General features: G+C 42.7%; 1 protein-coding gene across 1 annotated transcript; it reads right to left on the reverse strand.

Annotated features, from left to right (window-relative positions):
- Nucleotides 1–323: 323 nt before the first annotated feature.
- Nucleotides 324–14344, reverse strand: EIF5 (eukaryotic translation initiation factor 5). The gene is made up of 12 exons (XM_063438931.1): nucleotides 14239–14344; nucleotides 13226–13419; nucleotides 7218–7497; nucleotides 7054–7135; nucleotides 4021–4193; nucleotides 3807–3918; nucleotides 2914–3041; nucleotides 2650–2811; nucleotides 2403–2564; nucleotides 1958–2122; nucleotides 681–827; nucleotides 324–588 (listed from the first exon to the last, which is right to left on the reverse strand). The coding sequence occupies exons 3-12, from the start codon at nucleotides 7287–7289 to the stop codon at nucleotides 496–498; spliced, it is 1296 nt and encodes a 431-aa protein (XP_063295001.1). The 5' UTR covers nucleotides 7290–7497; nucleotides 13226–13419; nucleotides 14239–14344; the 3' UTR covers nucleotides 324–495.
- Nucleotides 14345–15440: the final 1096 nt, after the last annotated feature.

A 15440-nucleotide genomic window follows, 5' to 3' on the forward strand; every position in this document is an offset into this window, starting at 1 on the left:
ACAATAAAATGTATGCAGACGGCCATTTTCAGAAGAAAAAATATATCAGGAAATTTAAAGCAAAATCTTAAAGGTTTTCACATTCCTTGTCAAGCTAGCTAGTTTTCCGATTTCTCTACTGAGAAAGAATGCCGAAGGAAAAAAAAAGGAAAAGCATGCAAACAAAATAAATGATAAAGTACTGTTATGTCTGAACTGCAGTAAGGAAAAAAAAAAAAGTAAATAAAAAAATCACAATGCTTTATTCAAATTCAGTTCTGAAACCACTCAAATTTTTAAAAAAAAAAATTATCACCAGCTATAAATTGACCAAACTAGGCTCATTTATGTATACACTTTTAATGTTTTAAATTTCATTATCAAAGACAAAATATTGCAGAAGAAAACAAAGTAAGCATAGAAAGTGTAGCACAAATTTCTGTTAATGCAGCTTTATCACATACATTTTGCACTTCAGGCATAAAAATGCAGAAGCGTAAACTGATTAAATTCACTTTAAATGGCATCAATATCAAGGTCATCATCTTTCTCAACAGGTGACTTGACAGTTTCCACTTTTGGAACGCTCACAGTTGCTGAATACACAACCTGCAGAGACAAAGCACAATTAATGTCTATAAGGTCACCCCCCCAAAAAAAATCAAGACACTACCACAGTAACTGCTCAAGTCTAAACTTACTTCAAGGTTTTCATCTTCCTCTTCATCATCATCATCTTCATCTTCACCAGAAGACTCTTCCTCTGCTTCTTTCAGCCATTTAATGAATGGTTCTGCCTTTGCACGTATATCTTTGGCAAGCTCTTTAGAGACATACTTTTTTGAAGGCTACAAAAGCACAGAAATCTTGTTAACAGTTAGCACACAAATCAGTTAATAGTACATACACATGCAAGGAGCTAAGCCATATTTTTCAGGTTTCACAGACATGATCTTGGGGACAATCTGATTTTTACTAGCCAAATTACTCTGCAAAAGCAAAAATCATAAAGCTCCTTTGTCTCAAATTAAAAACCGCTCAAATCTACATTACTAAACCACCAAAGAGAAGAAGAGCTTGATAAAGATATCAAGGCAATGCCTGGTGTCGGAGGGGCTCTGCAATTAAACAACGTGGTAAATCCTAGTGCAGAGTATTGATACATGGCTTTCCACATACCAGATATATGTGACGAGTCCGCTCTAGCAGCAACCAGCACCACACCCTCTCACTGGAGAGGTGGTCTGAGCCAGGACATAATGTGGATCTGCAGGATATATCCCCCACGCCAATCCCCTACCCCACCAGCTAGATGCAGGACTCCAGAAACATTAACTTGAAGGTGACAGAGACCGAGAAACCCCTGCCACGCTTGCTGAATCACATGTAGAATCATAATGGAAACATCAAGGTATATTACTTAGGAGGCACAAGCACATACTTAAGAGGCTCACACCCTCACCCCAGCTTTATACCTGATCCTCCTGACTGAGAATTATATGCCCGTCTCCATATATGGTTTAGGTGCCAGGGCCTAATTAGAGAAATAACATTGAAGTCAACAGGCTTCCCATATGGGATGTCATTACTTCAGGGATGTTTATGTTTAGAGGAACTGTACTACTATGCTGGATTTATACCTGTACCCCCCCCCCCCCCCCCCCTTCCTTTTTTCTGTACTCCTATTTTCCCTACATACTACAAATGTGGGGAGGGGGGCGGGGGAGAGAGAATTAAAAATACAGCTTAAAGTTAATGGTTAACACCAAACTCGAGTGCCTTTAAGATGCCATGCACACTCAAGATGGCAGAAGAACTAAAAACTAATTTTCACACTAGAAAATGAAATTCCATAGGCTCTGTCATAACCCTAAGGTAATTTGAAAAGAACTACTGCTAATACTCACTGTTAAGGGCATGAGGCATTTAAGCCTAGTAGATAAAGTTTCCACATTGACTTACAATGAATTTCACCCACCTTTTCAGCCCAGCTGATAATTACATCCTCTTCTAGGAGGTCTGCATCATACATTTCTTTCAGGATATGTGGTATTTTGGACAGGAGATGTGACTGGTGTATATCCACAACACACTCAAAACCATGGAGTAGGTACTTCTGTGCTTTTTTGTTATTATGGCAAAACTAAAAACAAAAAAAACAAAACAACTTTATCTGGTATTTCAAGTAACAGTCAATGCATCTATATGCTACTGTAGCTGTGCATGCTTTAGAAAGAAGTTTAGTTTACAAACATATACATTACAGTTTTCAAAAATGTAAGTACTTTTGGAGATGTCACCATGCTTGCAAATGGATCAAATGGCATGAAAACAAAAACCCAGACACCTTACAACACAACACACACTAAACTGCCCCAACTGAAATTCAGACTCTTGAAAAGATACCTCTCTTTGAAACTTACACGGAGGAAGTGACGTCTGTATTTCTTTATCTGATCTCTGATCTGGTCATTAAACAGAACCTCAGTTAAGACCAACGGTCCCATGGCTTTCACCTCAAGCCTTTCAGCTTCAGCCAAAATATCTTTGTCAGATGAGTCAATAACGCCTTCTTCTTTCTTTTTCTGCAAATAAATATACTTTAAGTAAATACCACTTATTTAACTTAGTTAAGTGTCACAAAATAAATATTACATTAAATATACATACCTTGACATAGTCAAATAATAGATTTACGCGATCTTCAATAGATCTCTCCAGGTCTTCTGTGAGTGTAAGGTTTTTTGCATGATTACTTATTTCTTGCATTCTACGTTCTTGAGCCTCAGCGGTGGTCTCTTCCCCCCAGTCTTCGTCATCTTCATCTGCATTCTATATTAAATAATTTACAGTAAAGTTACATCAAAACATCTGTGTGCAAGTTTAACAATAAAAAAACAATTCACACAGGGTACATAAGACCGGTTAACTCACCATGTTAGGAGGGTTCAGTTCTGTTAGAACGGGGGACTCGTTGTTTGCTACTGAACCATTTTCTTTTTCTTTGCCCTTCCTGTTCTTCTTATCCTTTTCCTTTTTGCCTGTACCACTGTCTGTACTCTCTACAAGACGGAAAATAAATTAAGTACCTTCTCACTTGAGCTCTACAATATTCAGACTTTGACTTAAATACTTTAATGTCAAGAGCCTACAGAATAGTACATTTCTCAAAGAAAATACTGTAATCTTAGGCTTGTGATTAATTTAGCAAGCAAAAAATTGTGACAGAAGAAAGTCATCTGCCCCAGAGTGTGGCTTGCACGAGAAGCAATGGAAAATTCAAAGACCTTTAATCCTAATCCATTGAATTTTTCACAAACAAAGCTCAGTTTTCATGATATGATCCATTTAATTTCCAACTGACATGCTTGGATATGCTTTTAACGATGTCAAATTCCACATTTTTATTCCCCCCTTCTTTTCTAAAGCCACACATGAATGATTTCAAATTGAAAAACGGAATAATTAGAACCTTTAGGAGAGAACAGAACAACAATATGCATACACATGTGCAGGACATGGACTCTCCAGTCTTACAACACAGTATGCTGGCGACAGATGTAATGAGCTCCTACCATTGCAGGCATGTTTGCCTGTGAGGGGATGCTTGAACCCCCTTTCCCCATTAAAGGGTCGGAGAAACCATTTAAGTAGCACTATCCTGGAGGGTTTAACAACTAAAGTTTAATATAATTGATCAGATAAATTGCAAAGCAATCTACATGCATTGGTGAGGCAGGTAATCCCAACTTGTCAAAAGAGTTTCAGTTCTATGGAATTGAAATCAAAGTTCCGCAGATGTCCAAAACATAGTGCCCGACACTCACCTGGTGGGTTTTTGAGAATGAAAGTACAGAGCTTATGGTTTGTATCCAGCATGCCTCTGTAGCCACAGGCTTTGCAAGAATTGCCTATTGTTTGTTTCCTGGGATTGACATGCTGTACAAAAAAAATAAAAATTAATATGACTGTTCAATAGTTGGTGAACAAAATTTGCATTATCAAAAATGAAATCTTTCTGACAAAGTTGTTTTAACCTACCAGATCAGTTTCAGGATTATCACACTCAGGACATAGAACAAACTTCTTAATAAAACCATCCAACATGTCTTGCAGCTTATTTGCCTCATGAGATCCATTGACAATGAAACGGTCATTCTTAACATCAAACTGGGTCTGTGCTCCCAGCTCACAACCAAAAAATTTGGTGGGATCTGCAAACATACCATAAACAGTTTAGGACATGTCTAAACAAGCAAAAAGAAAGGAAGAAAAAAAAAAGATGTGCAGCGGTCTAGTCTCGCAGGGGTTAAGTTTCATCACTGTTCATGCCGAATAGCATGTCTGCCAAATGACAAGGTTACAGAAAAGAGTAGCACACTAGAAGACATCCATGAAGACCTAAATATGACACTTGCAAAATAGCTTTAATTGCTATTGACATGGAAAACAATGTTGAATTAAAATACAACATTGCCTTTTAAAATATTTTGCCTCTAACTGGGTTATTCACTAAAGTGAAAATTCAAGGGGAGTTGAAAGTGGATTTCACATTTAACCCCTTAAGGACACATGACATGTGTGACATGTCATGATTCCCTTTTATTCCAGAAGTTTGGTCCTCAAGGGGTTAAGGCAGAGTAGCTGAATAGAACGCATAGACATTGACCTACTTTAAATTCACACTTTAAATAACCATGTAAATCATCATTGAAGAAGCCAATTGACATTCAGCACTGCATGAGAACATGTTTACAAGGAAGAGCATGATGTGACAAATCTTATTTGTAACTTTGGCTTTCAGCAATAGTCTGTCTAGTTGTTCCACATGATAGCGGCCATCTAAAATGGTGATCCGGTCATGTCTGAAGCAGAACCGAAATCTGGAGCACTAAACAAGCATTTTCACATGCAAAGTCTTTCATTCAATGTCAGGTGTAATGATGGGGAATAACTGTCTAGGATGAAACAGTATGCCACAGAAAACAAAAAAAGGAGATGCAACATGCAACTTACAAGCAAAGCTGTCAGAATCTGCTGAAAGTAAGTGTCTGACTACGAGGTATCCTTAAAGTTTAACCCCCATACCCACCCCTCCCCTTTATTTATAAATTAGATGCAAATATAAAAAACAATGTTTACAAAAACCACATAAGTTCTGACAGAAATTTGGTAAGGCAAAACTTGGAGAATAAAATAGGAAATGATGATTGAGACAGTTATGTATTAATAAAAACCAACCATGTTCCCAAACACAAACCTGGACTATACAAATAGCAGTAAATTAATTGTGACATTTTCAGCCGTGCTAAGCATTACTCAATGTACAATTCCACTATGGAACACTGCACAAACAGAAATATAGCCCTTTACTGCCAGAGTTAACCCCACCTACACCAGCATCATTGTCAAGCTGGCCACACCCCCTCCACCATGTGAAGGTGAGTCACACCACAGGTGTGAGATTACAGGAGACCAGGAGAGTAAGAGTTACTGTTTATAATTGGAGTAACCCTTTAACCCCTTAAGGACTGAGCCAAATGAACAAGTTGTGAACAAAACAAAACCTATATGTCTGTCCAACCGTAATTAACCACTTTCATATTAAATGCACCCCCCCTGATTATATATAATTTTATTCAGGGGAAACAGGGCTTTCATTTAATATCAAATATTTAGCTATGAAACATAATTTAAAATGAAAAAAAAATGGGAGAAAATAAGAAATTTTATTTTTTAGTTCTACATGACATTTTAACTGTCAATGTCATAATACTGTTTGCTTTTACTGCAATAAAATACACATTTGTATTCAGCAAAGTCTCACGTGTAAAACAGTACCCCCTATGTACAGGTTTTATGGTGTTTTGGGAAGTTACAGGGTCAAATAAAGCACGTTACATTTGAAATTGAAATTCGCCAGATTGGTTACGTTGCCTTTGAGATTGTATAGTAGCCCAGGAATTAAATTTACACCCATAATGGCATACCATTTGCAATAGTAGACAACCCAAGGTATTGCAAATGGGGTATGGCCAGTCTTTTTTAGTAGCCATTTGGTCACAAACACTGGCCAAAGTTAGCGTTCGTATTTGTTTGTGTGTGAAAAATGCAAAAACCGCCAATTTTGGCCAGTGTTTGTGACTAAGTGGCTACTAAAAAAGACTGGACATACCCCGTTTGCAATACCTTGGGTTGTCTACTATTGCAAATGGTATGCCATCATAGGGGTAATTTTCATTCTTGGGCTACCATAGGGTCACAAAGGCAACGTAAACAATCTGGCGAATTTTAATGTGAAAAAAATGAAACACAAGCCTTACATTTGACGCTGTAACTTTTGAAAACACCATAAAACCTGTACATGAGGGGTACTGTTGTACCCAGGAGACTTCGCTGAAGAGGGCGGAAGTGCCTCGGGGGGGGCTCCCTGGGAGTACCCCCAACCGCGATCGCCGGCGACCGGGTAAGTAAAAAAAAAAAAAAAAAACGGAGGGCGTACAATTAAGCCCGGCGGCATTTAGAGCCGCTTTAAAAAAAAAAAAGGACGTAATTGTACGCCCTCCGGTCTTAAGGGGTTAAATACAAATCAAACCCACACCTGATATGACACTGTTAATTTAAATAGTTGCATGTGACAATTCTGGGAACACTAGTTCCCACTAGGAATACAAATATGCATTCATGAAACTACAGGTTTAATATAGCCATTTTAGTGTCAGCCTGGGAATTTACTCACCTTTTCCCAGCACTGTATGGGTCTTCTCACTGGGGGCCTGCCTCCTTGGACTAGGAAGCACCTCTAATGACCTTCTGGGTAACGGCTACTAGAGATGTAACTAGGCTGTAATGTAAACACCGTCTTTTCTCTGAAAAGGCAGTGTTTACATTAAAAAACAGGGACAGGCAATAGACACCAGAACAACTACATTAAGCTGTAGTTCTGGTGACTATAGTGTCGCTTTAATGTGCACAATACATGGAGGGTTAGCAGATTTGATTGGCAATGTGATACCAGAGCAGCATTCAATAGGAATATCAAAGTTAAAGCATTAATAATAAATGGACACTTACACGTTGGAGGCCGATTAAGCGCCTTTGCAACATCAACCATGTTGACTATTACTGTCTTTATTCCATTTCCTTTGCCCTCTACCTGTAACAGAAACATAATAATCAATGCAATAAGAAGTTATAAATGTATTGATTATGTTCAGGGCATCACAGGGAAATCATACCTTGGCAATCAGACGGGGCATTTTGTACCGATAAAACTGATCGGAAACACTGCGGTTGACGTTGACAGACATTTTGTCTTTTTATTAGCCCTTTCAATAAGAGGAAAAGATCTTGGATTGCAACTTTTTGGTATCTTCTGTCTGGAGAAGACTGGATGACATAAACGACTGCAAGAGTTCTCGGTCTCTGACATGAAAATAATTTCGCCACCGAGGCTGTGAGCGTCTTGTTTGTATGCTATGTTTCCCCAATACAGGTACCAATGGCTGCGCAACAGCTCTGTAATAAGAAAAAATAAATAAACACCTCAACACATTCAATATAAATTCTGTTTTTAAAAATTTGCAAATCCTTGGACAAACGCAGGCATCTTACAATACTGAAACAAACTGAACAGTTTCAATTCCCAAAATCCAGAAGATGCAGGCCACAACTATGCTCTTTTTGTAAGACTTGATTATATTTGAAATATACCATTGAATTAGTGGTTATTGTTTTTGAAATTACATTTTCTTTTCTGACATGTGAAATACGCATTCCTCATTATGAATACAAACAGGAAGTACCATAGAATCAATACATTGCAATTCCAGCCACAAGTGGTAAAGAATTATTATAGCGTTACGAATATAATCCCCTAATAATGCTATAGTGTGCCAAAAAAAAAAAAAAAAAGTCCTCACGGTTAACCCCTCCGCCTCATCCCAGAACAAAGGTTCCGGTGACACCGATTGGTCTCGTTCTCCTACAACAATGTTGAGACATAATGTGCATATGCAACACTCGCCACTGGAGGTGTAGCTAACCCAGTAATGTAATCATTGCAGTTTCCAAGAAATTGAAATGTTTTACATTGCACAGTTAGTCAGACAGGGACACAGCACCCAGATCACTTCAATGAGATGATGTGGTCTGGGTGACTATAGTGTGTTTAACCTTAGTGACTAGACCGCTTTTCAGTTTTCTTACCGTTAAGGACCAGGGTGGTTTTTACATTTCTGCTGTGTTTAGCTGTAATTTTCCTCTTACCCATTTACTGTACCCACACATTATATACCGTTTTTCCTTGCCATTAAACGGTCTTTCTATATATAAAAACAAAAATAAACACGCACACCTGCAACCTGGTTTTGCTGCCGATATAAAGGAGTAGAAATATAATCGCCTCGATCGTAAGAGGGAAAAATAAACAAACAACCCCTTCCCCCCTGAAAAAAACTTTAGCACTGAATAGGGGATCCTCATAGGTTTGATCCAGGATTCAACAGCCTCTGAACCATTGTGCAATAAACACTGACACACGTTTGTGGAGGTAACCAGTAAAGTCTCTCGAAAAAGCCAGCGAGGGCTTGGACAAAACCTATTTAAAATCTTGTCTAGAAGCCAAAATCTTTCATCACTGAATCAAACAGCTGTTTGCTTTACTAATGCAGGGGTAGGGGTGCCACCTCTAACCACAGCGTAAATTTAATAAGAGCATGGCTGTTTCACAAGTGGAAAGGTGTCCTTGTTTCCTCAGAAGTATGGGTTTTCAACATTATTAACATAAAACGAGACAGCAGCTACTATTCATGGTGCTCCATAAGTCATAACCTATCATTACACGACGAGGCCAGAAGGACAATGTACTGCTTTAACTTCCACATGGAACACTTTATAGTCAGTCTCTCTGTTACAAAGCAAATTAGGTAAAGTGAGGTGTGTACTTTATTTCTTCTCATAAAAATATAGACCTCAACTTAATATTTTGCATATTTTAAAAGCATATCTAAAAATAAGAAAAATCAAGGTCATAATGTCTAGAAATGGTTTTCTTGTTGCATAAAAATAAAATATTTCAATCAATATTTACATAAATAAACAAACGAATGTTCAGTTGTAGGTAATCTGCACATGCATATTAACCTCCAATGCATCTAATTACCAGGGAGACACTCCAGTAGTGTCTAAGGGCTTAAAACTCATACGTAGTTAGAAAAAAAATGGTAACTATCACAAAAGAACATTGTGGGCGAGTGTTATCTGGATAAATGAACAGTATATAACCAAATAAAAGAGGGAGATGTTTGGTGCTTAATAATCCACAGCCATATATGGCTAAGCCTCTATCTGTAAATTGAACCTAGTTAAGACCATCCCATCTCACTTTCTCTGGCTTTATAAGTGTTGGCAAAGTAAGAGGAATGGATGACATTAACCCCTTAATGACAACTTCTGGAATAAAAGGGAATCATGACGGAATATATCCGTCGTCTGTCCTTAAGGGGTTATGAATGACAACAGGGGGGGGGGGGGGGGGGCGGGGCCTGACAGCCAAGATGGCCGGTTGTGCTCTCAGAGCTTCTGCACCAGCTGGCACATAAACGTGAATCCCATCAAAACTTATAATGCCAACAGCACACGATGCCCAGAGAGTGATGCAGGACCACAAGAGGAACAGACAGATACCTGTCTGGCACAGATACGCACTGAAACCATCTGAACCGGCCACGTGGCCTACTCTGGAGCGGAGCCTGAAGCCTGGGGGAGGCGGCAGATCTCCTGGCCCGGGATGCGCTCACAAGCGAGACACTAACACAGCCCTGCTACCCCCCCCTCTGGACCGGCAGGGGTCATCCCGGTCCTCGCTGGGGGCAATTACCCCCGCAACACAGCTTGAAACCCAGCGGTCTCTATGTGCCCCTAGGTCTGCTGCTATGACAGCACTCAAGCAACCCGGGGAGAGCACGGAGACAATGAACACAAGCCTTACCGACAAAGCTGACTACAAAGCACGGCTGGACGAAATCTTCGCAGCATTCTGGCTCAAGCTAGAACGGCGCCTGCAACCACACGCAGAAATTAAACATGGCACCCCCTCACCACCACAAAACCGCTGCAAAACAATTGCGACGCACACAAGGCCAACGAAACCGCCCAACCCCGCATAACCGACAGCGATTCCACTTCCCCGCTTGGAACAACAAATCTCCTTCTGGGCAGGGAGGCATACCGGAACAAAATCCAACCCACTGTCCACACACCCAAAGGGGCTTCGGGAGAGCGAGGCTCCGGAGGGCCCATGATCCCACCACGTATGGCATAATGACCCGAGGACACAGGGAAGTGCTTCCCGCAACACCCCGGGCTGGAGGATCTGAGCGGGTGCAGCCCCAACGCAACAACCTCCAGGGATGCGACCGACCAAAGAGCTCTGAAATAGACGGCGGATGCCACACGGCAATAACACCAGCATGGCCCGCAAGAGGGGTCAGTTAAACCAGGGTGAGATACATGGCCCGCGGCACGAACAGGGCACAGGGACATTCAGTGTATTGCCAAACCGAGCAGCAGGACACAGCTTACAACGAGACAGGTCTCCGCAAGTGGTTCATCAATATGTGACTGTAATAATTATATGCCAGTTGTAACCAGACCAACCCGACATGAAACATATATGACTCACTGCCTAGCTGACATGTTCACCTGAATCAGCGTAGCATTCCCTCATAGAGGTTATATGCCTGAATTGCTTATTTTTTTTAAATGCTCGGTGGTGCAAGGTAGGCTAGCTGAGGAGTGACGCTTAAATATCTCGACTTAAGGCTGCAGACAAAAAGCCCATCAACACTAGCCTGACTGCTTGCCTACAACACATACCTGTACTACTCAAGCTGTTATTAACTTAAAGCCTTATAGCCTGTTTATAGCTTAAACGTACAGCCAAAGTTAGGCTGTAGGGTCCGCTTATAACATAAAAATGTACGACCGTTACCTGTGTTATAGTGACTCACAAGACCTAGCCTGTAAACCACTTAAAATTAAAACGCACTAGTCTGTTTAAATAGCTACCGTTATATGTATGCAATCCCTGTGTTGTCCATTGACTAGTTTAAACAATGTTCAAGCATACTCACAGTTTAAAACTACTCTCACCAATTGAATACATGAGCAAATAATGATATACAAATGTGCCTGATAATCAATTGTCCCGCATGTTTAGCGGAGAAAATGCCTGAGGACTGCTTTCGGGACACCTCATGCCTGCTTGTAACCCTTTATGCGCACTGCAAAAATAAAGAATAAAAAAAAAAAAAAAAAATTGACAACAGTGAAGTAATGGCTCACTCTGTATCAATATACCACTAGGTACGAAATTGTTACAAAAAATGGAAATTATTTGAGCTGTGAGATGGGATGGTCTTAATTAACAAGGGTCAATTTACTGACAGAGGTTTCGGATTATTAAGCACCTGACCCCCTTTTTTATTTGGTTATATACTGTTGATTTATCCAGATAACACTCGCCCACAATGTTCTTTTGTGATTAAATGTTACCAATATTTACAAAAACCTGCACAAATTTTGGAAGCTGTACAATCACCTTTGTGACAGTTTCAATATTTACTTACCCTGGTGTTTACTAAGTTGAATTGTGCAGGTGCATTAAGCTATGTTTTCATTATTCATATACATCTGCTTAGGCTGCTGTGTGTTTATAAAGCATATGCACAGATTAAGTGTACCCTCATAAATTTTGAAGGAGTGCTCGAATAGCCATGATGCAAATCTAAGACTTAGCTGTAATCTTTCAAGTTTCACCCCCCCACCCCACCCCATTCAAGCATTACAGTTGCATGTGACATTTCCTGTGATAACAGTTGAATGCAGTAAATTACTTTTTACAGATGACTAACAACATGCAATGCTGCAAGGACATTACAGTTGGTGTAACAGACGGGTAACTAAATTAGAAAAACAGACTCCCCAATCATTGATCATCTAAGCACAAAATTATTTATGTGATCTAAATTAAAGGCAACCATTCTTATCTTACTCCAAAGAGCTTGCATAATATATTAAAGTAGTTACTCATTACTTGAAACCCAAGTTATTCTATTTATGTAGTTGTCAAACATTGCAATGGCTAGATCAAGATTATTTAAGGCTCAGTTAAAGTGAAAAACAATACTGAACGGAGTTATTTTTGCCCACAAATAGTAAATGGTGTTCGGAGCACCCAGGATACTCCTAGTAATACAGAATTAAATCTAGATAGCAAAACTGAAGCAGCCAGTTTTGAAAGATTCTCAAGTCAAAGTTTTGTTTTTAAAGTTCATAAGCAGTTTAGTAAAGTTTGCATACAGACTGGCAAGTATCTAAATTAACCCATTAAAAACACAGAGTATGATGGAAAATTCCCACCACTTGACCATAAGTTGTTTATATATATATAAAAAAAATTAATACACGAGTGTCCGTAATATGAAAACACCAGAATTTACTAAAATTCTGCTAAACAAGACTAAACTGACTAAAAAAATAAATGAACAAATTGACGACGTTTCACAAGAAGGGGAAAAAAATAAATACTGTCCAAACAGTGCTGTGGCAACAGACATTCACTTTACAATATATAGTAATATGAATTTGCTATCTTAAAAAGATCCACAACTTGCACTTCAGACCAGGTGCACAGGCATGTTACATCAGCCAGTAGTAATTACAGGGTGTGAAGTGAGTTCAGTTGGTGTTTGTGTCCTCCTGGATTAAGATGTAAATAAGCAGCTTCCCTGGAGGAAGAGGTGTCTGCTCGGAGGGGCAGCCCCGGGGGGTCTGGGTAACTCACCCTGGAGCACACACTCAGGAGGGGGGAGAGAGGCAGCAGTGAGCAGGCTCCTGATGACTCAGAATTGCAGCACTGAGTCAGCCCTAGCAGGAGCACCCGCGCATGCGCAATAAGCAACCAGGCCCGGAGCCCAACCCCCCCCTCCCTCAGCCTTATAAACACCCCAATAAAACCGACCCCCCCGCCGTAAGGTTGGGCCCCGGACAGGCTGCAGGGAAGCTCCCGGGGGCCAGGGAGCGCGCGGCCCTTACATGCGTCAGAGTCACGAGGCGCGGCCGCCATTTTCTGTCCACATCCCGCCGCGTCCCCGCGGGAAATAACAAGCCACCTACCGAGCCCCCCCAACCACCGAATAACCTACCGAGCCCCCCATCCACCACCACAAACACACTCACTTACCGTTTTCGTCCAATAAAGACATAAACACAACGCTGCTCGCCCAGGGGTGCGATGAACGGAGGAGGCAGGATGAGGCGTCTGACACGGGATGGACGGCCCAGCGCAGAGCTGGCCAGGAGACTGGGCACGGGCCGAGCGAGCCGGGGACTTCCACACCCTTCAACCCAACGGGAGATACCCTCCGATCGGGGAACCTGGGAGGACACAGCGAGGGGGAGAAATTACCTCACAAATAGTAATAGTAAATAGGGGGGGGAGAGAGATTACCTCACATACATCGACTGGGGGGGGAATTACCTCAAATACACCGACTAGGGGGGATACCTCAAATATTAAAAGGAGGGGGGAGCGAGATTACCTCACATACATCGACGGGGGGGGGGGGATTACCTCAAATACACCGACTGGGGGGGGGGGGGTACCTCAAATATTAACCGGGGGAGAGATTACCTCAAATATTAAAAGGAGGGGGGAGCGAGATTACCTCACATACATCGACTGGGGGGGGGGGAAATTACCTCAAATACACCGACTAGGGGGGGGGGGGGTACCTCAAATATTAAAAGGAGGGGGGAGCGAGATTACCTCACATACATCGACTGTAGGGGGGGGAATTACCTCAAATACACAGACTAGGGGGGGGTACCTCAAATATTAACAGGAGGGGGTTGCGAGATTACCTCACATACACTGAGTGGGGGGGGGGGTACCTCAAATATTAACAGGAGGGGGGAGATTACCTCACAAATATTAATATGCGGGGGAGATTACCACAAATATTAACAGGATGGGGGGGAGAGATTACCTCACACAGAGAGCGGGAAGGCCGGGGAAACCCTTCGTGTGTCACCGCTCAGGCGGCACGCAGAGGGTTAAAATGGCGGCGGGCTGGCAGTGCAGGGGTTAATAATAATAACACTAATAATGGAGGGGCTGTTGTATTAATTAATTAATCAGACGGTTAATTGGAGGTTTGAGGTCACTCCCCCCGCAGTCCCGCGCCGGATACTCACCTCAGGAACCGTCTGCAGCCTGTCTGAGCACCGAGACGCTGTGAGCTAGACCCTCCGCCAGAGTCCGGCCCTACCTGTGGGCGGGCACCGCCCCCAAAGCCTCGCGCGCCGATTGGCCGTCCGCGGCTGCCCACAGCGCCACACGATTGGTGGAAATAGGATAAGCGGAGCAGGGAGGGGGGGAGAGAGCGCTGAATGTTCTGGTTGTTTGTGCTGACGTTGTCGCGAGACGTGGCGCGAGAACTGGTTTCTAGTTAGAGGTCGAGACTTGAGCGCGTGATCAGGCTGACCTTTGTGACAGGGCGGGGGAGTAGGGAGGGGCTCTGCCTGTGGGATCCACAAATCCTGGCTCCATGTTACACTGAGAGCAGAGGGTTTGGGGGGCTCCATGTTACACTGAGGGCAGAGGGTTTGGGGGGCTCCATGTTACACTGAGGGCAGAGGGTTTGGGGGGCTCCATGTTACACTGAGGGCAGAGGGTTTAGGGGGCTCCATGTTACACTGAGGGCAGAGGGTTTGGGGGGGCTCTGTTTGTAGGACCCCCAAATCCTGGCTCCATGTTACACTGAGAGCAGAGGGTTTGGGGGGCTCCATGTTACACTGAGAGCAGAGGGTTTGGGGGGCTCCATGTTACACTGAGGGCAGAGGGTTTGGGGGGGCTCCATGTTACACTGAGAGCAGAGGGTTTGGGGGGCTCCATGTTACACTGAGGGCAGAGGGTTTGGGGGGCTCCATGTTACACTGAGGGCAGAGGGTTTGGGGGGCTCCATGTTACACTGAGGGCAGAGGGTTTGGGGGGCTCCATGTTACACTGAGGGCAGAGGGTTTGGGGGGCTCCATGTTACACTGAGGGCAGAGGGTTTGGGGGGCTCCATGTTACACTGAGAGCAGAGGGTTTGGGGGGCTCCATGTTACACTGAGGGCAGAGGGTTTGGGGGGCTCCATGTTACACTGAGGGCAGAGGGTTTGGGGGGCTCCATGTTACACTGAGGGCAGAGGGTTTGGGGGGCTCCATGTTACACTGAGGGCAGAGGGTTTGGGGGGGCTCTGTTTGTAGGACCCCCAAATCCTGGCTCCATGTTACACTGAGGGCAGATGGTTTGGGGGGGCTCTGCCTGTGGGACCCCCAAATCCTGGCTCCATGTTACACAGAGGGTTTGGGGGGCTCTGCTTGTAGGACCCTCAAATCCTGGCTCCATGTT

The sequence above is a fragment of the Pelobates fuscus genome, chromosome 13, assembly GCF_036172605.1.
Source record: "Pelobates fuscus isolate aPelFus1 chromosome 13, aPelFus1.pri, whole genome shotgun sequence".
NCBI lineage: Eukaryota > Metazoa > Chordata > Amphibia > Anura > Pelobatidae > Pelobates > Pelobates fuscus.